We start from the raw sequence: 24,145 nt of genomic DNA, 5'->3' as shown, positions 1-24,145 counted from the left end.
CAGTTCTTGGTAGAGAGATGTGCAAAGTGAGGTTGCATTTGCATGTATGGCTGTCCTACAGGTATGAAAATCCTTTACTGACTTCAAAGGAGTGGTTGGAGTTAAAAGGTGTCTGGCAGCAGAATTTGTACGCACAAACTGCAACCGGAATTGAGTCAAGAGGGTGAAACAATTTCTTGATTTGTCATCTTCTATGCCTCTGTCATGCACAGTCCCATTGAGCTGTAGTCTCACAGAACCTTAGCTGAGTCTGAAGAAATCCCTGAAAGCACAATGTAAGGTGTGAGTTCATTACGCTGTCAAGGCTCTTTACTTTTAACATTCCCAGTGACCAATTTGGTGTCAGATCATAGAAATGTAGAATGGTTTGTGTTAGAAAAAAATCATAAAGATTATCTACATCCAGTCCTCCTGCCTCCTTCCAATAGGCTAAGCTGCTCAAAGATCTTCCTTGAAATTCCTAGTATTTAGTAGTTCTCTGTGATTGTTATCACTAAGCTTGAGGAAAGAAGGCTTGTTTCCTCCTTAGCAGTTCTAGACACTAAATGGTCTTAATGTTTTCTTCTACCTTTTAAAAACATTTGCAAATTTGATTACACCCCTGCTCCCCAAATCAGAGAGAAGCAGCAAGAAAAGTTTGGGCTTTTGACATTTCTGGCCTGCTTCTGTACTTTCTAACTCGGACACTTAATGACTTTAGTAACGTATTGACTATTTCACCAGATTTTTAGCTGATCTAAATCAGAATCTTCAGTGCCTTTCTTAAGGAAATTACATTTTGTAGCAGCTAGAGATGAGTACCATCTAGACCAGATTTCTATTGTAGTTGTCTAAAGTGTTTATATAGCGTTTATATTTAAAGTGTTATATGGAATGTGTCTGATCTAATAGTGAAGAAGTAATCATAAAACTTGAATTTCATTATGTTTTTTGACTGCTTGATTTCTTAATTGTAATGTTGCTTTAATGTTTTTGAAAACTACCAGTTGTAGCTAGCTTTTATGGTTCCCACTGCCACTATCTCTGAACTGTATCCTGCCTTATGTCATTGCTGGACTTTGCCTGCTCTAAAAGTGATTTGGGCTCCCACAGGATGCCAGATTTTTGTTTTGAAAAACACTGAGCTACGCTGGTTTAGACAGTGCAATTCTAGGTACTTTACTCATACACTTTGTCATAGAAAGCTTATGCATGAGGTTCTCAAACAGAAAGCCCTTGAGTAAAGCTATAATCCTAGCTTGGAGCAAGAGGCAATAGACCTGTCAGTAATACAGCGGCACAGGGAATGCTGCTGTAATTAAAGTTTGCTCAGCTTTTCCTTAATAAATCTCTGTAATAGAGGCATTGCGTGCCAGTATGGCCATTTTAATTTATGTTGTTTTGAAACTACGCAGTTTGTCAGCTTTACTGTGATCATTTCTCCATAAATGTATTTTGAGAGACTATGCTTATGTGGTGCTGTAAAAATAAGAGTGATTTTTAAAACTGTCAACTATATTATTTTGGGTAGCCTGTAAGCAGGTGTAAAGCTAGAAAGACTGCACAGATTGGTTTAAAAAAAGAAAAAAAGAAAAAAAGTTTATTTCCCTTAGGTCAACAGACCATTTGTTTCATAACTCATAAACTCAATTATTTTTAAAATATATTTACAGGTGGTTATTCTTCAAAGTGCATGAGAGACCTTTATTTTGTAGGTTTTAAATAATGGTACATGGATTGACGTAAGATCTCACTGAAGTCAGTTACTGGGTGGAATTCTAAAGCTTCTAAATTTTAATCTCAGCATTATTGTTTATTTTTTCAAAGTGAAGGAAAAAACCCAAAGCATACATACCTTGCCTTCATTTGGACGTTGTTTACTTGAACTATTTCTGTAATAAAAACCCATAAAGAAATGAAAATCAGTTCACAGTTTGCAGCAGTAGAAATGGCAAAATATGCCACACGTTGTTAAAAGTGAGTAGTTCTCCTATCTGTAGGGTTGACCTACTAAATTATGATATAAAGACTTCACAGTCTCTCAGAATTTTGCCTCTGGGAAGAAGTAGAGGATTTATTACTCTTTTATTTTTACTTTCCCTGCTTTTCCTCCCTCTGCTTAATATAGTCAGGTTGTCCTGCCTATTTTTAGGTAACATTGGTTAACTCATTGAGAATTATTTTCAAGTTTGTATCCAGAAACAGCTAAAATTTAAAAGTAATGAGAAGTACACAATGCTATTTTAAAAGTTGAAATGGTATTTTGAGAGTGAAAAAAATCCGTTAGGTATTTATCTACAACCTGCTCAAAGTAAGCAAGCAATAATTATCTATACTGGTTTCACTGACAAGCCCTCCTCATGCAGATGGACAGTTTTTTGACAAATGCTGGACAGAGAGACATATTTTGGAAGAGTAAGGGGGAATACAATATTTTTATAAGTGCATCTACCTTAACTTTGGCCAGTATGTAAAATGCCATCAGGAAGGGTGGTTCAAAATGATAGTCTTATGTTTCAAGGGAATGCATAATTCAAGTTTAACACCAAAGACATTCCAAATGTAACTTACGTATAGAGCTGTATGGTGTTTTGAGCTTCAGACAAGAACTTCTGATTGACTTGCATGGAGAGCAACAGCATGGTAGAAGGGACTTCTTGACCCAGGTTATTTCACTTCAATGAGGAAGGATCATTTGAATGTAAAGAATTTTCAGCAAAGTTTGCAACTGAGACATTGCAGCATCAAAATTGCTCATTTATCTCTTCTAGGAAAAGTATATGATTCCACAACACACACTTTAAGGTGTATTATTAAGATCTGCTATCTGTAAACTCTTGGTTAGAAACTCAATTTGTCCCTATTCAGATCTGCAGAAAGTAGAAACAGGTGAGTACAGAGGTGATGAAATGCAAAGCAGGTATATGATACTTTCTGCCCAATTTTTTTTTAGAAACAGGTATGTAGTCTAGAAATGCCTTTAATTTCTTGTGCATTATCTCATGACATACCTTATTGAATTCTTCTGAAATAAGTATATGCTTGTGTATTAATACTATGTTTTCTCTTTGAAAACTTTTCATAAGAGGTTCAGTGGCCTTATTAAAAATGTGTAATCCATGAGTGACCTTGTAGGACAATGATTTGTCTGCTACTACTATATATTAATTCTTCCTTCAATAGTTTATGTAAGTAAATCAATTTATTTTAACAGACTAAGCAATTTAATGGTTTATTTATTAACCATGAAGATGTTAAAAACACTCACTGAATTTTATGTCCACCTTGGCACTTGTAAAATCTAGTTGATAGGTAGGAAAATTAATTCCTTAGCAATGACTGTTTTTAATTACATAAAGAATTCTCACAAACACTTTATTTAATTTTAGTTTTAAAGAAGTTCAAGCGTCAGCTTTTTGAGGTTCTGCCTCATATTACTGTCCTGACACTTAAGAATCTTTTAATATTATTAGAAGGCATATTTATAAGCTACTTACTACTTCTCTGAAATGATCAAAGTGCTGGAGTTAAACTATAATTGCCCTGAAATTTGGGTGAAAGGAAGAATTATCCTGTATTGAAGACAGGGTCTACAGTGAGTGTCCTGATTCCAACTTGCAAATGGAGTAACAGGTAAATGTTTTTCCTCTGTGTAAAAACAGGGAGATCGGGTTGAGATCATGGCTTTTGATAGGTTCTTTCCTCTTTGCCATGTTAAGTAATTCATGATCTCCTCTCCAGATGCCTCTGGGAAATTTAGTTGTATTATGGTAATGGTAGCAATGATGAAGGAAAAGCTACATTGACAATGCATAACGATTACAGTTTTTGTCTCTCTGTGGGTTAGGGAAAAGTTGATGTAGAAGATCGCAGGGAACTGAATGTTTTGAAGAACTGGTAATGGAATGGGGGCTTTCCCTTAACAAAGCTGAAGTATCTCCACTTTTCTCCAAGCCAAGGCTAGACGTTGAAATTATAGGAATAAATATTGTCAACGTGGAGGTGAAAGGTAATTATAGGACTGGGAAAGAAGAGCAGTCCTCATCGATTTTTGGAACTCTGAGGTGTTTTGAGTTGATAGTTCAGCTGGAGAAACAGAAACTGTATTTTAAATCTGAACTCTCTTTTCTTTTTTTTTTCAACTAAAGGGATGAACCTGAGATTTTAGAAAATATAGGTTGTTTCATTTCTTGTTAGTGTTTATATTCCTACAGAATTATTGTAAGTGCGTTCTTTTTTCTTTCTCTATTGATAAAATTGATGAAAATGTTGTTCTAAAAATGAATTCTAGGGGATTTCTATGAGAGAACAAATATTCTTTTATGACTGAGTGATGAGGCTGTGTCCAAAGCTGATCAAAAAGAAGTATTTCATTGCGTTTTGTTTCAAGTAGGGATGATCCACAGTAGGGCTCTGATGTTTACTGTGTAAGCATTTTATTTTACTACAACAAGTGTATTACTCGCTATCAGTCCTCTTATTTTCTGCCATAAAGGCCAATATTTCCCCCATTGGAAATCACATACTACCTCTGTGATAGTTCTAGTTGTTAAGAAAGTGCAGTGTTGAAGTAATATCTGTGCTGTTAGAAACTGTCTTGGCAGCTATAAGTTCAAGACAGTCTATAAGGAAAAAAAAAATCCATTGTTTCAATGTGACTGTTCCAAATTCCTTTGATAGCAATGGGAATCTTTACCCTCTTTGGTGTCTAAGAGAAGAGTACAACTGCCACTGAGATTTCAATAGCATACATGGAACTGCTAATTTTGAAATCCTGCAATTTCTTCATTAAATAAATACAATATTATAGGTAGATAAAACAATTATTAGATTGGAGTGTTTTTAGTGTTTTCAATCTGCTTATTTTCCTTAAAGATCCTTCAGAATTTTAGTCAGAAAAGATCTGATGTGATTACTGGGAATATTAACAGAAAATACATTTGTGTCCATTCATTCACAGTTTGAATAAAACAAGTTAAAGGGTGCATACTGTGGTGCTCTTTGAAAAATACTAGCCACCTTTTTGCTTTATAAGTGCAAATTATTATTCGAGAGTATATTATTATACTGCACAGCTCCTATAGCTATAATAGCATTCAGTGTACTGTAAATGATGGGGAAATACTTCTATACACAATAAGAATTGCACTGTGGTGTTAATTAAGCTATCCATTTCAGTAGCATATGGATTTCAACTGGATAATAGTCCCTATCAGCAAGATAAATGCTAATTCATAGATGGGAAATTATAGAAAATAAGCATCCAGGCGAGGCGGTAGACCATTAGCTAGTCACAGTGCTCAGTGTCTCACTGACATTATTGCAGTTATATCTAACAATTCATGTAGAAATAAGAACATAATAAATGAGAGGTGAAAGTGGCAGGTGAACCCCATGTAGCAGTAAAGGACTTGTAGCAGCTTCGAGAACATAAAAAATTTTATTTTGGTTTGGCCTGGAATCAAATACCTGTTATTTCTGAGGCAGCTAGAAACTGTTCTTGGGAAAAATTCTACCAAAAACTTGTTGGACCTAATATTTGTATAAACATCTGAGAAAAGTATGAGTGCCCAAACAAGCTATATGGATTCTTAAGAGACTTTCTGGATAATGGTAGCAGGTGTATCAAAGGGAAATTATAATGATGCAACAACAAACTAAGATACCAGCTTGGGAGAATATAGTCAACATGGAGATGAAGTGTAGTAGAGTAGTATTATAAAAACAAGAAAGAAACCAGTCAAACATATCATACACACATACGTAACATGGAAGACTAATAGTGGAGGTTGTGTAAATAAAGTCTAGCTATAAAGTTTGCTTCAGGAATATACACTGAAAATAGAACACTCTCTGAATACCTACAAAAATCCCTTGTTTTTTTATTTTAACTATTTGTAGTATCAGATTTCATTATAATAATTCTTTTGTAGGAAATGCAAAATACATTTTAATATTTTGCACTGCTGTACTGTTACTGAAAGCACATAAGTATACTGCTGACCTTTCTGTCGCCTAATTAGGCATTTCTATTGTACTGCCAGTCAGAGTGATTGGAAAAGTTCCTTTGTGCTTTCAGAAATTCTCCTTTATTTTTAAAAGTTCACTGTAATCTGGAAGAGTTCTATAAGCTACCTCAAAATTGCCTGCAGCTAGTTGGTCACATTTGGCTGTTGCATGCAGGAGCAGCACCAGCTGCCATGTCATATTCTGCTACATAAGGACCTCAGTTGTCTTCTGGCTCCTTGTGCCGTGGAGATTAAAGCAGGCTGAGAGAGGAAAGAAAGGCTTTGCACATTCACAGAAGTAGCTACGTTTGAGTTTCGCTCCAGAGGAAGGGGACTGCTCTTCAAGGAGAATTGTGGTCTTGGTTTTTGGAGCTAAGAAGTATGGTTGGGGCGGTGAGAGGATTAGGCAGCAATCCTACTGGAATTTGGGTGATACGATACGGGAGAGGGGAAAGAAATGACTGGGGCAGCTCTGCATGCACATGTGGATGAGGGCAAAACTTGGAACTGCTGCTGCTAGTGATAATGGATCAGGTAATCTTTCTCTGGGACCTTTCATCAGTGATGGTCTGTCTGCATTAGCAGATACTGACTTTTCCATTTACACGTGTAAGAAAGTCAGATGATGTCTTAATTCCATATTAACAGTGCCTGTGAACAATGAGGGAAAAAGAGGGCTGAGTTGAGGTTGTGCAGACAGATGAATCTAATCTATTTCCTAACCTATCTGTGACTGAATTAAGCACTTGTGTTTGTTTAGTTTAAGGCAGTCAGGTGTGTTGTCCCCCTTCATTGCTTACATTTGGCATTTTCCTCATTAGCTTTAGTGTGGTGTGGAGCCAGCGAGGCTAGTGCGTAGTAATGCAGACTTTGGTGCTGTATCTCCTGCAGCTCTTGGATAATTTGCAGTTAAGAAATAACCATGCATATTAAGTCAAGACCAGTGTCTGCTCATATGGAGAACTTCCTAATTGCAGGCATATTTTCTGCTGCTTACCAGGAAATGACTGGATGATTGTTTCTTCCTTATGTTTTATATAGTACCAGATTGCACTGCTTTTATAGCATAGTTAGTAATAGATTCTAGAGACGGAGAGTACTGATAAAATTGCTTATTATGCAGTACTCTTTTGAACTCTTTCCTGACTATACTCTGTAGCAGATCTGCGGGCATTACCAAAATATGATTTTTTTTTTCAAATCTTAAAATATATATATATTTTTTAAATCATTAGATAATAATATAAACACTTATTACATTTGATGAGCAAAATCTTCTGCTGTTATCAGATTGTGGATATTTTTAAAGTATGACAGTATACTCTATTGGATTTAGACACTTGTGAAAGCACATGCAAATTATGTTAAATTCTGGAAGGCAAATTTAGTAGCAGCAGCAGCAATGACACTTTGTTTCATGACTCAGCCGAAAAGAATTCTATGCCATATAATAATGAAAAGTGTGAATGTTATTGAATCTACTCTTGTCCAACCATTGTTTAAGAAATGGCATACTGTTTTGTATAGTTACTCAAGGGAACATCAGGCATATTGAAGTCTCTGTTCTCCATGAGAATTACACTTTGACGCCATTTGTAGGGTAATAAGACTATCGTGATTCTTCTCTTTGTCCCAAGTTAAATGTAGTGTTTTATGTCTGGCCTCTAAAAATTGAAGGTGTTTTTTGACATAAGCAAAACTGAGCCCATTGAAGAGGTAGCTGACAATGCCAAAGAAGGTGAAATAAGTGAAATGTAGGGAGCTTTGGAGAACAACTATTTTTATTAAGGGCTGCAATTTGATGCAATTAGATTTTTCCTTTCTATCTCACAACACCTACTTTTGTGATTTGCTTTATTTTTTCTTAGCAACTGAAGTTACAAATCAGTAGTTAAGATGAAGTCACCTTTATTAAACTCTAATTAAAGAGTATGATGCCCTTTCAAATCAAAGAAATAATAATCATGATGAAATATTTGCATCCTGAAAAAAGGGCTGAAGCAGAAGCTGTGCATGAGACTTTCTTGTATAAGCTGAATTACTGATTTCATCTACTTCAGTTATCAGACAAGCTAGATTGCAGTCTAAAGTAATTGATAATATAATTAGACATATAAATTACACATGGCAAGTACATGTGTGTATACAGATGACCTTGTGATTTCTATAGTAGTTTCAAGACCTGATTTTGATCCCATGCTATCATAGTTGCATTCATTCCTTACTCTTTTTTTTCTGACTGGCGAAGCTAAATCATACACCTTCTATCTAGAGACATCTGTGAGACTCCCAATATCAAAATACATCAGAATATAACGCAGGACAGCTTGTTGCAGCTTTGCATTGGATGATCTTCTTCATGGGAAGTATTGTGAACTAATATCTAGGAAAAAATTATTAAATATAATTATCTTCAGGGAAAAAGCAATCCACTCACTCAAAGGTCTTTTTGACATGAAGAAAGAGACTGTGACTTCCACTGTTAGCTCAGAAGGCTGAAGACATTTATCATCTCTTCATGCTGCTGCATAATGTCCATCCTGTCCTGAGGAGTATCTGAAACAATAAAACACCTCCTTTGAATTATTAAAATATAATAAGAGCTGTGGTAAAAGATAATAAGGTCTGTGTAGCAAAGCAAAAATTTGACTTAACAAAAGAAAAGATATAAGAGAATTTTTTTCCCACCATGAGAAGAGTTGTGGGTCATACTTTGTACATATCTTCATATGCATTAAGACATACTCAGTGGCTGTTTAACTTGAGTGTAAATTATTGTTAGGTGGATTGGCTGGTAGTAGTCTCATTTTTAGTATAGGATGACATAGGGTGACTTTTTATAGGATGACTTTTCCCCTTCACCTTTGCAGGAATGTTAGTGTTTAGCTTAACATTCTGAGATGAATCCATCTCTCTTTTGTGAGGTACTGGAAGGGATAATTTGCTTGAACTATCTAATAATGTGGTTCTGAGACTTCAGGGCATGTATAGTTGCATAAAGATGACAAACACAAGTCGGAAATATACTGTTTTCATTTATCCATATTCATGAGGACATGTGCTGCTCAAAATACTGGAGGACCAGCTAAGATTTAACTTAGCCTATCAATGTCAGCGATGCTTGTATTGAGAGATGCTCTCTTTCATTAAGGAGTCTCATTCTAGCTGCTTCTAAGTTACATTTATGGTTTACTATAAATGTTTTCACATACATTTTTCAGCTAGCTACAGTAAAACCAATAAACTCCAGTGATTGCTATCACCTCTCCATAAAAGCTGCTTGTTTCTCTTTTCCTTTACTCTTAATTGCAATTGTCAGCTTGAGTCTTGAAATCCTTGCAATATTGGAGTATTTATGTAATATTTCACATAATATTTTTTATGTGAATGAAGACCTTTTTAGTAGAAACTTATACTCTAACTCAAAACCCAAACCTAGAAATTATTTTCAAGTGTTCTCACATTTCAAATAGGTTCCTATTTTTCAATACATATAACTATATTTCAAACACTACCACACAACTTTCAAATTTTATTATGAATTCTTACTAAAATGAAGCTATGCTTATTTTAAATAGATCTTTGATGTGTTTCACAGCCTTATTAGAAAAAGAAAGGTTTAATTTTGCTTTTGAATATTTTTGTAGGAACCTCATTTAGAAACTATTTCATGTGGAGTTGTGGCCCAGATTGACATTTTTTTTTCACTTTTTTCAGTTTTAATTAAACTGTAGATTTAATTAAAATGTGAATGGATTTAAAGGAGAGTTTATTAGAGAAATTTGGGCCATAGTTGTTCATTACTTTTTGATGCAAGTAGTGGTCCTCTGCTTAGTAACTGAAGCTAATCTTCTGCCAAGGTATGTGTCTGACTTTTACATCTCCTTGATAGAATTCTCATCTCTCAAAATATAAGTAATTTTTTCACCCTTGATACCACAGTAAATGCTGATTAGCTGCTAAGCTGGTGTGACTGTTAAGCTAGTTAATTGCCCTGTGTTGGAAGTTCTTATAAGGAAATTTAAGGTTTGATACATTATCTTCTAGCAGTCTTATTAGAAAAACGTTTAGGAAAAGGGCAACAGATTTTATTTCCTTTTTTTTTTTTTTTAACCTGTAAAAGTCTTGCTATTTCTTAATTTTTGGTGTTCATTGTTGTAAGATAGTTGTTTCGAAGTGCAGAACTGAGGTGAAACAGCTAGCAGGTGTATGTTCAGCTTTGGGCCTAGGGATGCAATAGTTTAGACTGCCAGTTTGAAAGCTTTATAACATTTTCAGTATAAGAATGGTAGCTTTGTAATGCATCCGAGAGCAATATGGAATGGGTGTTTAAACCGGCAGGACCAATGTTTGCCTGAGTACAGGAACAGCACATGACTGAAGGTGCTTTATAAAGGAGTTAACCACATCGTAGGGGACAGGATATGGAGAATTAAAGACTTTCAAATTCAGATTTGTCTGTGTTTCACTAAACTTGACAGATGGCAGTGAAGCCTGTTTCCCTCAGGTTTGTAAGATGTAATCAGACTTGTAGCAGTTCAGCAAAAATAATCTAGCATATGAAGAAGAGATCTAGATCCACTGATATCTTCTGGAAGAAAACCACTATATCAGAACTTCTAAGTATTGTATTTTGGATAGTCATGCTTTTCTATGCCCTTATTTACCTCCAGACTATTACTGAGTCACCTTGTGACTTCCATTCTGTGATGAGTGAACCTAGGGTTAAAGTACTAGAAGTTGGCTAAGCCAGATGAGGTAGAATTGAAGAACTTTTAAGAGCTTAATGTATTTCAGCATAGCCTCATTTTGGCTGAGAATTTGGGCTAACAGTACAGAGAGTTACAGGGCAAAATGTGAAGATATGTACCTACTGGGATTTTCAAAATGATTCCACTAGCTAGCTTCAAGAGTCTTTGCAAATCAGGCCCTGGTACTCAAATTTGCATTTATGTGCCTAATTGCCACGGAAATCAATGAAGTCTGGATAGGAGCACAGGTAACACTGGGGGTCCGCTCCTGTTTTTTTATTTTTTCTTATTTCCTGCTTTTGCTATCAAAACCAACTATACATAAAAATAGAGATAACTGTATAAACACTTGGAACGTATCAGTGTGAGTTGTTTTAGGTTACATGAGACATCTATCTTTAGAGCATGAGTAGCTCATAAATGTGATAAAAGAAACAAATGTTTAACTCCAGTCCATTGATTCACGCTAATTATCAGAGAAGTAGGCCAGTGAAGACAGTGTCTCATGCCAATTATCGGAGGTGATGGCTTGATATATCTATGCCTGCAGTGAGACTAAGACCAAATGAGGCCAAATATTATCTGACTGGTTTACTACAAATTCCAAGGAATGTGGAAAAGTTGAGGAATTTAGTGTGAGTATGTATTCCGGTCCTTGCGTTTAAGCAGCGTGATGTTAAGTAACATTGAACAGTTTCACTTTCTGAATACTCATAGCTGAATTTTGAAAGGTGCTGAACACCTTCCACTTCTATCCCACAAACAAGAAGCCAAACTTCAGCACGTAGATTTCAGCCTGACCCCATAGCATTTTGTTACATGCTAACATGAATAAAATGTGGATTTCTGCTTTACCTGAGTAATATTCCATAAGTAAACATGTTTTTTTCTCTTAGGCTATACAAACCATTGCCTTGATTAAAAGAAGTGAGAAATCTACAGCACAAATGAAATGAGGAAATTGCTTCACAATGTTATTATAATACAGAATGAAACATCTTAGTTATAATAGTGAAAAGTTTTATATTATATTGATTTTACTTTGTTTTCTGTTTCAAGTAAATGAAACTTAACTTCATTTAATTAAAAAAAACTATATTTTTTGGAATGTCAATATCTGTTTAATTTTTTTTTTAAATTTGATAACAAGCACATGGCGAGAAATTGGCAATGTATTGGAATATGAATGTTTTTCTTTGATTGAAACTTTGATGTTATAAAGTACAATGCTACCTTCATTTGGTGTAGTATTGATAATGTGTCAGGTGCATAATGAATGCTGACTATGAAAGCTTGTGGTATAAATTGATGCCAGTCTGCTGACTTGATTGGTACTAACTAGGATGGCATTAGCTGATGTAGCGAAAAATGGTCAGGAATTCATTCAAGAAAGCAAGCAGAAGATCTTAGATGTGAATTGTTGAACTGGACAAGAAATTTAGATAAAGGGTTTGGAGTTTAAAAGGCTTTGGAATTTTGAGGGAAGGATATTCCAGGACTGTGAGGAGGAGGGATGTATGCTTTTAATCCTTTATTTAAAATAGATGTCAATTTTTTGGAGGCGTGGAACTAGAGTTAAAAGATGGTCACATTTTGTGTAATCGGCATGAGTAGTGTGAGGACAACCTTGGCACAAGAGGACAGCTCCTTGACTGGCAGAATGTTAATGGGAGAGGTTGTAATGATAGTCAATTAGTACTGAAACTCCTAATTTGTGAACTTAGGTATAACTTACATGGCACAACAGAGACCTAGAAGAGATGCGCGATTGAAGTGTTGAAACCAATGGCATAGAAAGGATCAGACAGAAAAGAAGTCAAACTGTTGCTTTTCATCATGTATAGCTCAGAAGCAAGTGATCTTCACAATTCAGAATTGAATTCCAACAAGTGAAATGTGGTGTGAAAGTACATAATGCTAGCAGCAAATCAGCAGATAGTCCTTAAGAAAAATATTTATACTAGATCTATCCTTGATACATAGGAAACTATCCTTGACTTGTACTGTTGGTGTCATGTGGAACACATTTTAGTAGGGCTGGAACAACTCTCTTATGAAGAAAGATTGAGGGACCATTTTTATAATTTTACTATTTAAAAGTACAGTACTGAAGCTTTAATGCCATCCTTGTGTTTTAATCATTTTCTCCAAAGCCCCATTCCAGGGGTTCGCCTGCTCTAACAATGCATTTGATACAAACTTCCCTAAGGCACAAAGCAAGATGGGCAACTAATTTGGAAATTATAATAATCTAGTCAAGGTTAAGATTGCCTTGTTCTGCTGGGATATTATAAAATTTGAACCATGTACATACATCTAAAATAAATTAGCTGTGGGTGGTTGCTGGAGCTTTATCACTCAAGGGAACTCATTCTTTAAATTTGAACTTTTATTATCTGGTAATGCATTAATTTCAGAAGCATATATTTTTAGATTAACATTGGCTTAAAAATCATTTGAGTGTTTGGGATAAAATGGGGTCAAAATAAGACAGTTTGAAAGGCAAAGAATATAATTATTAGAGTCTATGACCATTGGCAATGAGAAACTTGCATCTCTTTTTTTGTTGAAAGTATCTGCTACACTATGGAGGAATTAAAGATAACTCCTAAGCAATTTTAAATATATGCAATGCATTATATACGTTCTTTTTTGCTCTAAATATATGATTATTTAAAGTTCCATATTTCCCAAGTTGGTATATGTAGTCAATTTCCCATGTCTCTGCTAAATTCCACCATGTGGCCGCAGAAGAGCACGTTCCACAAACCCTCAAGCAGGTTCAAGGCCTGAATTAATAAAATCAGACACAGCAAGAGAGCAGAAAATGGTCTAGGGATATTGCAGAGGAAAAATCTTGAGAGGAAGACAGATAAAGAAAGCAGTGCAAATATGGAAAAAAGGTGCATCGAAGCTCATTCATGTATTAAAGATAGGTCCCAAAAGAGAAAATTAAAGCTCGAATAGAAGCACAAATCTTTGCTGGGTATTTGCTTTTCAGCAACTAACAAAGTGCTTTGGAGCACGAGAAGGATCTGCTGATGGAGAAGGATAAAGTGTAGGCAAGAGTCAGTGGGGCTAATGACCAAAGAAACTGCAGAGAGATGAGACAAAAGATATTTAGAAGTAAAAGAGACAGAATGAGCTATGAGTTAGGCAACTCTGAAAGAAGAACGTGCGGATGTGGAATTTCCTAGCAAGTACTCAGCAGCTGCATGAAGAATAGAAGGCGGCAAGAACAGCCGATGAGAAATGAAGTACGTCTTAGGTCCTAGGTGTGTGCTTAGGGTATTTGTGATAAATTACCTTCATTTGTCCAACCATCCCATCTCACAAAGGGCAATGCAGTCATTTTCTCTTGCTGTTAACTGTGTATTTCTCACTGGCATGTCTCAGAAGAAGGAAGTCAGTATGGCTTCTACTACCTACCAAAACAACCAACGGATCGAATGTAATCAGTGTAATCCCTTTCCTGCTAAAAACATCAACAGATCTGTGTAACAAATTTTCAAGTAGCCTTGTTTTTCAAAGCAGAAGTTCTCACAGTATGTAACATGGATACTTTTGTGCTTTGTGTAGTTACTTTTATTCTGTTGGTGTGTTTTGATCTTTATGGCAAGCTAATTTTTAGTATAAAGTACCACGGTGTAAATTTCTTCCCATATTATCAAAATTCTTATGCGTATGGTATCTAACGATTTTTGAGGAAGTGTTTTCTCTTTAACGTCTTCATTTAGATGTAAGTAAGCAAACCTAGCCCACATAGCTAGGTTGTCAGAAAGGTTTGTACATCCTGAAATTGGTGTACGTTCAAATTTTGTGTGTCATACCTGGAGAATTATGAAGGCTGCTCTGAAAGTATTACCTCCTATTTTATTACATTGGTCCACAATGTCAGAAGTGGATGTTGATGGTATGGCAGTAGAGACTGAAACTTACTGCCAATATTGCATTACATTTTGTTGCCATGTGACAGATGGCAGCAGAGGGGCAGTCTGACAAAAAAGCATTTGATATGGATGCGTATATGGAGACAAAGTGTGGAACTGAATTCTTTCAAGTGGAAAAAGTAGCCCTCATTCCATTCATTGATGCTTGCTGAATGCTTATGGGGACCCAATAGTAGATGTGAGCACAATGATATTGTGGGTGGTGCATTTCAACAGTGGCAGCAGCAGCAGAAGTTCATCTCCACTGGTGCAAATTTTTAAGACTGGGTCATGCAGGCTCTTGTTCATCACTGGCAAAAGTGCAGAGTTCATGGTGGTGCATATGTTGAAGAATAATGTCTTGTATCTGAGCATTTGGTCTATCACACAGCGTTATTGTGCTCTTTGCATCTGTTGTGGTTTCCATGGAAATAAGTAAGAAGCATGTCTTTCAAAGCAACCTACATATATATATTGTGTTTTTATATGCTCACTGAAAAGTCTGTGTAACTTTGTGGAGTGCCTCTCCACAAAGGTGCCTTTAATGTGAAATCTCAATGCACTGAGTTAAATAAAGGGTTGCCCTTGGTGTGCATCAAACCCTTGCTGACGGGAGCGCTCCATAATGTGCAACCACTGTAGCATATGATCAGATGGAAAACAACATAAAAGCCATAAGAACAGTTAATAAAGAAAGTTATTTAACATTAACCTTAAAGTATTTTTCATGTAGAAGTATATTAAAGAGACTACAGTCTTTATTTCTTCAGAAAGAAATCCTTTCCCAAGGGCTGCTGAGTTAATTGGCTGCCAGGCAGGAGTGTGAGTGTATGCTGCAGCAAGGAGGGATAGATGCAAAGCATTCAGACTTCTGAGCCTGATAATCTTTATTACCTCTTGCAAGGTTAAAAGAGTTTGTTTTCATCTTATAGGAAATAGCACAATGCAGCAGCATTTACAATATGATCAGAATTCAGTGTATTGTAAGGCAAATTCACTTCCATCTCATAAAGCTCTCAATGTGTTGCCATAATCAATAGGAATGGTATATAACAGCAAATACTAAATGAAGTATGTTTGAGTCTCTCTCAAGTTGCAGTGGCTGTCTTGAATCTTGCTGATTCGCTTCTTTGTGTATAGTCTAAGTTTAAGCATTGTTTTTTAAACCAAATATGCAGGTTGTCAGTCAGAGGGAATTAGGATGCCCAGTCAGCAGTTCCCAGTTTCAGCCCAACAGACACCATTTTCTAGAGAGCAAAACAACTCTGCTCAGAGGTATGAGCTTCCTCCTTGTGCATATATAGAGCTTTTATTCTTGAGAGTCAGTGTTTGTGCATATCTTGAGTTACTAAAATGTAGTAGCATATTTTTCCAGGATTAAATGTTTTTAAAAACGAAAAGTGTAACAATGGCACCCTCACAGGGAGATTTTTTTTTAATTATTTTTTTTAAGAGGCATTTTTCAAAGCATCAGCTATTTGTAATCTTTGTCTCAAACTGGCCTGATCTTGTTTCATGATGAAGCTGCTAAAACGAACCGTTTTGGAGTGGTTACAAGTGTGAGGAGGAATCTGCTTGGAGATGATCATATTTTCTTTCACAGTACAGAGAGCTATACTAACACAACTTGATTTAAAATACACTTTGAGCATGATGTTAACTCCTACTTATCGCACCACAATGGATTTATTGTGAAATTTAAGTTGTTCACTAAAAATAAAACATATCATTGTTCTTTAGACATAGAAGTATCTCTGTGTGAATCGAAACAGAAGAGATCATCTGTTTAGTTCAGAAAAAAATGTTAGAAAGACAACAGAGAAGACTGAAAATAGCAAGGTGCTCAGAGAGTAGCTAAGGTAAATATGGTGTCTTTCTTTGTAACACACAGCCAAGATAAAAAAAAAAGCCTTAAAATAATTGTCTGTTCGTGGCCCCTTGTTTTAGAAAACAACAGAAAATGTGTGGGATGTTTTCATATGTTAGGAGCTGAACTCTTCTTTTCTTCCAAGGAGATGTTGATATAAAAATGCCATTTGAACTTCTGAAACTCTAGCTTATACATCATTAATCTGCTGCTGATTTCAATGACAGCTGCATGAGATTGGCAGGGCTTTTCCTTTTCCCAGAAGTGTTGAACACCGATCACTTCAAATGACATCAGTGAAAATGATCAAGGACTGGCTTCCCTGAGAAGTTAATCCTTAATTTCTTTTGTAAGTCAGGGTTTTATACTCCGGAGCACAATTAATAAGTAAGAGAGTGGACCGTTTAATTGATTCACTAAAACCACTTTGATCATAAATTTTGGTCCTCAAGAAATGTGATGGAGTGGAGGTGCAGGCATGCCTTGCTACACGTTGAAAATCTTTTGATTTTGAATGTTTTGTAGTAGACATAGCCTTGTGATAATGCATGTGATATCCTTTGCTGATTTATGATCTTTACAGTTCTTATCAGAGCTGATATTCTCATATAATATTCCAGAGGCCTTATAGTTTGGTTAAAAGGAGATTTCTGGATGAAGCCTTTGCTATCAGTAAAGAAAGGTTACACGTGTCCTAGATAGCTGGTTTGCTCTTTCATTGGCAAAACAGAATGAGAAACTTATACTGATATTCTCAGTTTGTATGTATCACAAATTACTTACCAGATATTTGACTTTGAAAGATGAAATAGAAATTCAGCAAAATCAGTGATAAGAGGTAGATCTTTGTTTTCAAGGCCAGTTTCCTCTCCCTGATTTGTGTATGATCAATGTTGTATTGCTGAAAGTCTGAGATGAGTATTTGTGGTTCTTTTTTCTCTCTAGCAGTATATGTTTTGATATTTCACATTCTGGATTTTTGGATGAGATGTGCCACTATTTTTACTGCATTTACTTAATTGGTTTAGGGTTTTTTGTTTGTTTGTTTCTTTTTTTATAGGTAAGATAAAGAAATTTGTTAGACTAAAGGTCAAGGCTTCATATTGCATTGCTAATGGCATGATTATTGAGCACAGTTTAACATGATGCAAAATTTAACAGTGTATTTTTTTGGTGTGTTTTTAGTTATTCTACAAATACCACTCTTGCAGGCATATGTTGTTCAGAAGGGCTTCCCAGACTTTCTTTTTCCAGCCACAGGTGTAGGCAATGATAGCACTGCTGCATTTTGCAGCAGGCTGTGTATTTTGTGTATAACTGCCAGTTGTCTGTGTATATGGGAAAGCGGTGCATCTGCTCAGACTGGTACCTAGTAGGTAGTTGCTCTTGTTGGTTTCTTCCTAGGCAAATGCCTTGAGAATTCTGTACACCTCACTGCCAGAATATGGTCACAAAAGCAGGTCCTGACCTTGTACAGCTTGGAAGGTGCAATCTGTAGCTCTTAACACAATCAAAACTATTGGGTCTTAGAGTTAGGAGAGTCATATGTGGTGATTTCTTGACTCAGCTGAAATTTATGGCAAAAAACAGTCTTTAAGTGAATAGCCAGAGGGTTTCATTTTCAGAGAAAAGACAAGGAAGAAGGAGAAAATAGGCAGGGAAGGTCATACTTTTTTGTGTCCTTGTTTCGGTTATGAATCAGAATCTTCACTCTGTGGTGGTTGATTTGCAGTAGGGTTAGTCTTATAACAACCAAGAGTAGCTGACTGTTTTCTCTCTTTTGAAGTACTCTTGATGCAGTTGAGCATGCTAGCAATGTCTGTGCTCCAAAGCACTTGCTTTGACAGCTGTGCAGTTCAGTGGTGCCTGTGTAGTTCTTTACCATTTGTGAGTCCACCAACTTGGAGTGCTCTCTGCTCATCTTATTCACCTGTTCTTTTCTCAAGTTTTAATATCATGCCTTTTAAGTGACCTACTGGCATGTAAAATTGGCATCTTTTTACTCTTGTAAATCTTGAGTGTTCACTGGCAAGCCTGTTATGAAAACCTTATTTTTATAATGGAGACTGAGTATCTTTTTCTGGGGATAAGCATTGCGTATTATTCCTGATGCTGTTTATGAGAAAGAACCCCATTATAGCAAGGCAACTGTAACCAGTCAATATCCTTTAACATCTGCCTAGCTTGTCAATCAATATCCAACATTATTTGCTTACTTGTATGCACTTTAATAGATTTTTTTAATGTATTAATAAAAAAAAGGAAAGCATTTGGTTTTACACAGTTTTGTTATTTAAGATATAGAAAAGCCTTGAAACCTTCTCTTGAAATGTATGCACAGTAATTTATCCAGCACATTTGCAGAATGTTTTTTCATCATGCTACACAGGGCAGCATAGTACAAAAGGCTGAAAACAAAACAAGTAGCTCCCTCACTTTCCAAACCTTCCATAAAATAGCAAGTCCAGTATCAAAGAAAGCTAGATATGATATGTGTAGGGATTCCTGTCACACTGCATACTGTGCTCAGTCACACTGTTCTGGCATGTCACATTACATCAAGTCTGATTTGTAACAGCATACCCGTAAGTAACAAAAGGAAAACAGTATCATACCATGCGGCATTGCTTCCAGTCTTTGAAGAGGTTTTTTGATGTCCTTTCCTTGTATTAGTTTTATTAAAAAATCATGCTTCTACTGACGAAGTTTTTGTTTTCTTTTAAATGGATATATGGGGATAAACAAAGAATCATTAAGGTTTGGAAAAGACCTCTAAGATCATCGTGTCCAACCTTTGACCCACCCCCACCATGCCCACTAACCATGTCCCTCAGTGACACATTTCCACAGTTCTTAAACACCTCCAGGGATGGTGACTCCACCACCTCCCTGGGCAGCTTGTGCTAATGCATCACCACTCGTTCTGAGAAGAAATTCTTCCTAATATCTAATCTAATCTATCTGTCCAGAGTAGATATTCTCTAGATTCTGTTATCACAGAAGGCCTTGCAATATCTCACAATCTTGTGGTTGTTTTATATTCAATATAGCTTATTATAACACTTTTCAGAGTCGATTCCAGCTGCAACATTCTGGCTAACCCAAAGGGACTGTAGGTGCACCTAAACGCACTGGGGAAAAAAAAAAAAAAAAAAAAAAAGCCTAGGCTAAAAGCACAAGCCTCTCCTCTCCTCCCCCTCTAAGGCCTTACCAGAGTGGTGCTCCTCTGCTCATTTTTTCCTGGAAAGGGACTGCTGCGCTTCTGGGTGGTACATCTGCACAGTGTAGCAATGCACCTTCCTCTTCCTGGGATGTTTTTGCAGTTTCTGCAAAGCAGAGCCAAAAGCAAGCTGCTGAAGTGCAAGTGTGGAGTTATGACTGTCTTGATTTTGCAAGTCCAAATAATGAGTTTGTGGTTTTGCAATCCTGTAATTTTACTTGTCTTTTGTTTTTATTCCTTTCCTCCCTTTTTCTTTCTTTGTTCAGGTTTGAAACCTGTGAATCAGGTGAACCCTAACTAAAAGCAATTCATGAAGGGCTTTATGGATCTTAACTAGTGTTGTCCTCAATGCAACAGTGCTTGTGCCTTTAAGTGGAAGTTGGATCTTACTGATGGAAATGTGATTGTCTTTTGTTCCAAAGAAAGTGTTTTATTCAGAACGGTTAGTTAGTTACCTCTAGAGTTTGTAATCTTGAGGTGTATGGGAAAATTTAATTTCTTCTTAATTATTTTTTGATAGGTGTATTTTATTTCTAAAACCTTTTGATTGGAAGAATGTGAATTTACAGTGCCAAATAGATACCAGAAAAAAAAGTGAAAGAATATAGTATCCCATGGTCATTTCTGAAATAACTTAAATTCATAATGAGGGGCTTACGGTTTAAATTAGTCTGTTTCTTTTTTCTTGATGTTTGGCACACAGGGTAGCTGGTTATTATTTGTACTACACCAGGCAGGCAGCAGCAACTGGAGAATTATTATGTTAGTCAGAGCATCTAAACATTATAAAGGGTTTCTGAACATGAAGAGTTTATATTCTAAAGTAACATGACAAAAAATAAGATTTTTTGGAGATTCTTGTTTGCATAAAGGGGGAATCATGCTCAGAGGATCATCTATGGTTTTCCCAGATGTCATTGTAATGGTGCTGTTAGAGCTGGGAGTTATGCCTGTCTAATCTGAGTGCTCTGCCTTGGCCACAAAGCCCATCTTGCTCTGTAACAGAAAGTTTGGTTGCTATTGTTTGTTTTGTTTTTACAAAATTATTTACAGTATGATTTCAGATGGGCACTGTTCAAAAGTAATTCTGTGCTTACACCTCGCTATTACTTTGAAAACAACTTGGTGAACACCTACCTGTTTTTAAGAGGAGCTCTGTCCTCCAGAAACTCTGGCACTTCCGGGCAGCTTCAGGCCTTCTGGATGGACCATTTTCTCTACTGAAGGAAAAATAATTTCTGTTGTAACTGATTAACTGCATAAAAGGAATGCTTTCTTCCAAACTTTTTTTCATAAAGTAATGCAGAATTGAGCTCTTGGCCTGACGTACATACTACAGTTTCTAGAGAGCTGCATATGACTTTTTTTTTTGTTGCTTATTTCTGTTTTTTCTATGTGCTACGTATTTGAACAATTTTATTCAGAAAGGATTTTGTCTGTCCTACTTTGTTGTATTTAGCTGCAAATCCAAGTGCCCTGATGCAAGGCAATATTTTATTCCTTGGCTGAAATTGCAGGCAAATGAGGTAATTCTTGTGATGGGTTCTGGAGCTACTTTTGGAGTCTGTCATACAGTTGATGTAATGATGAGCTGATTGGGCAGCCTTGTCCTCACAGACACAATTTGGCTTTGATTCTTCATTAAATCTGTAGAAAAACAAGCTCCTATGCCAGTCCCTTACAGCAAGAGACTATCAAAGATGACTGTTCATCATCAAAAGGAAATTGTATTTTCTCACGATTGTATGTTGTCTGCAAGTCTCAGGCAATCTCTTTGTTGCCCTTAGATATGGTGTATATGGCAGCTGAATATTGGAATTTGGAAAGGGATTGAGAAAATAATGAAAATGTGGAAAATAAATGCTTATTCGAAAAAGAAAAGGAATTGCATATTGATAACTTGGAAATGAAAAAATAAAAAATTCATGATGGTGTTTTATGGATGAAGCTCATGTCTTTGACTAAACCAAATATAAAACTGCAACTTAAAGTATTTTGTTTCCAACATATAGTTTTTTTCTTTTTGTTTTACTGATAGAAGAGACATATTCTGGTATCTGTACAGCACTTGAAATTATTTTAAATTTGTATTAATTTTTTTCACTAGATAATTTTTTAAAATTAAAATGCTTAAAGAACACACACTTGAAAAGCAAAATATGCAAAAATGAAAAATTATTTGTAATTGCAACCTAAAGGTCAAAGTAAGTGCCAAGAGTGTCTATGTTAGATATAAGTCGTTCATTCATTTTTGTTTATGTGAGGAAGTATTGAAATTTAGCCAAATGTGAAATGACTGACAATATGTAGTTTAGTGTTTTGAGAAAGAAATGAGAGGAACAGTGAATCTTTTTGCTGCCTAAAGCTTACCTATTCACATTAGGGTTCCCTTGTCTTTAAAGATTATGAATACTGGAGATGCAGACTTCTAGACCATACAAGTAATTTTCCCTGTTAATTGGGAGACATACTTTCCACATCCTTGTGGTAAAATCATAATTCTTATTTCTTTTCAATTTTAAGGGAATTGCAGTGGAGTTGTGGTACTGACCTTGAGGGCTGTGTATGCAATATTCCAAGAGGATGGGATGACAGAAATTCCTGGTAAAGGTCAAAGCGGCCAGGCAGAGATGGTAAGAATTTGTTTCTTTATAGCAGGCAGGTTTTGTATATCCTGATTTTTCCTATTTTTGTGATACAGAAGATAGAAATAAAAATTAGTCAGACCCTTTAAAAAGCTAGGACAAAATTTGTGCCTTTGGGCTCATGACACAATCTATTGATAGCCCAGTGGAGAATGCTTATGTATAACACAACGCATTTTGAATGTGGTCCTATTGGCTGAGGCCTGCAAACCAGCAAAACACTCAATCTCATACTAAACTATGCATCCAGTGAATTCAGAATTAATTAAAACTTACTGGTAGGTCCAGTAACAGTTAGCAAAATGCTTCATGCATGCCAGTGTACTCTACTGCAAATTTCAGTTATGTTTCTCATCGTGTATGGACATTTTGTGAATTCCAGTCTGAGAAAGAACTGGAGGCATTGGCTCACTGTATAATCCACTTACTGGAAGTAGTCAGTTCTAGTGTTTAATAGTATATGGGCAGCTTAGAGCAGGCAGAAGAGTGTTTGAACTAAGTGAATTTCACAGGGAGTTTTGGGAGAAGCAAATTTGAGAAGCAATTACCTGAACTGGAATTTGGCCAGAAGATTGGAACTAACATTGCAGTGCTTATTAAAAAGCGCGAGTAATGAAGAGCTATCTGACTGGTTTATTTCCTCTGCCAGATAGTAACGGATGCTGTTGATCTTGGAATGACTTGATGTGATTCATTTTTTTCTGGCAAGAAATAAATGACTGACACTGTCAGTAACTATGAAGCACTCACTGGATAAAGCTTTTCTTTTGTCTCCTCTCTTTGGCAAACTCATTTTCCTTTCTAAAAACCATTGTTAAAGAGCGTTCTACTTGATTGCTAGTTGAGCAGCTTAATTCTCTGGCCAAGAACTTGTTGGGTATTGCCATTGCTTATTTCTGAAAATTGGCAATAAGGGAATTTGAAGGTTTTCAGTTTTGATAACTATCCTAGTACTAATCCTTCAATATATTACAATATTTTTTCTTTTTAATATGAAATAATATGTATATATAGTAGATATTTAAATACTTAAGATTCTGAATCCTACATTTAAGCACATGCATTTAACTTACAGTTTGACATATTTTATGATCGTCTGCCTCCTTTGTTTTCAAGATGTTTCCAAAAATAATTCCAAAAAATTACATTTCTTGGAGGAGCATTGAGACCATACTGACTTCATGAAATTCTGTAGGAGACTGAGAAATTTCAGCATTCTCTGTAAGCTGTACCTACCTATAAGCAGTTGAAATAACTAGTGAAGTTTGCCTGTGTATGTAACGTGGTTTTCTTGGTAATCTAAGAATTAAAAATCTTCAGTTCTATTCCCTCTCAGTATCTCTTTTCTCTCTCATTTTTACTTTTTTTTTTCTTTAGTTAGACAACCAGGACTTTGGTCAGGGGCTATTTTACTGTTCTTGTACTCTGTATAAAGTAATTATAATCTTAGCAGTATGTTAGAGACTCAGCACAGTATAGAATAAATCTTAAGTACTTCAAAACAATATGAAATTACCAATTTGACCAAGGCACTCATTCAGAAAAGCACTTAAGAGTATGGTTCACCTTTAGCCTATGAATCTCACTCTTGATTACTATTGAAACTGTTTTCAGACTTGAATTTAAGCTCCTACTGATGTTCTTTGTTATGAAATATATGCTAAGAACGAAATTCAGAAATGCATTTAGTAATATAGTTTAATTCATTCCTGCTCAGTCCCTTTTCTGAGACAAAATGGTACTTAT

General features: G+C 35.9%; 1 protein-coding gene across 1 annotated transcript in view; it reads left to right on the top strand.

The window, feature by feature from the left end:
* Window positions 1-24,145, top strand: part of LOC104909547 (uncharacterized) — a 198,467-nt gene that overhangs the window by 117,702 nt on the left and 56,620 nt on the right. Inside the window, exon 2 of the mRNA XM_085218902.1 lies at window positions 22,278-22,387. Within this exon, the coding sequence (XP_085075028.1) occupies window positions 22,343-22,387 (45 nt within the window). The 5' untranslated portion in view covers window positions 22,278-22,342. The remainder of the gene's footprint in view (window positions 1-22,277; window positions 22,388-24,145) is intronic.

This window comes from Meleagris gallopavo, chromosome 2 (assembly GCF_905368555.1).
Source record: "Meleagris gallopavo chromosome 2, MGAL_WU_HG_1.1, whole genome shotgun sequence".
Taxonomy (NCBI): domain Eukaryota; kingdom Metazoa; phylum Chordata; class Aves; order Galliformes; family Phasianidae; genus Meleagris; species Meleagris gallopavo.
The sequence above is the reverse complement of the archived record's forward strand: the minus strand, read 5'-3'. Positions and strand labels throughout refer to the sequence as shown.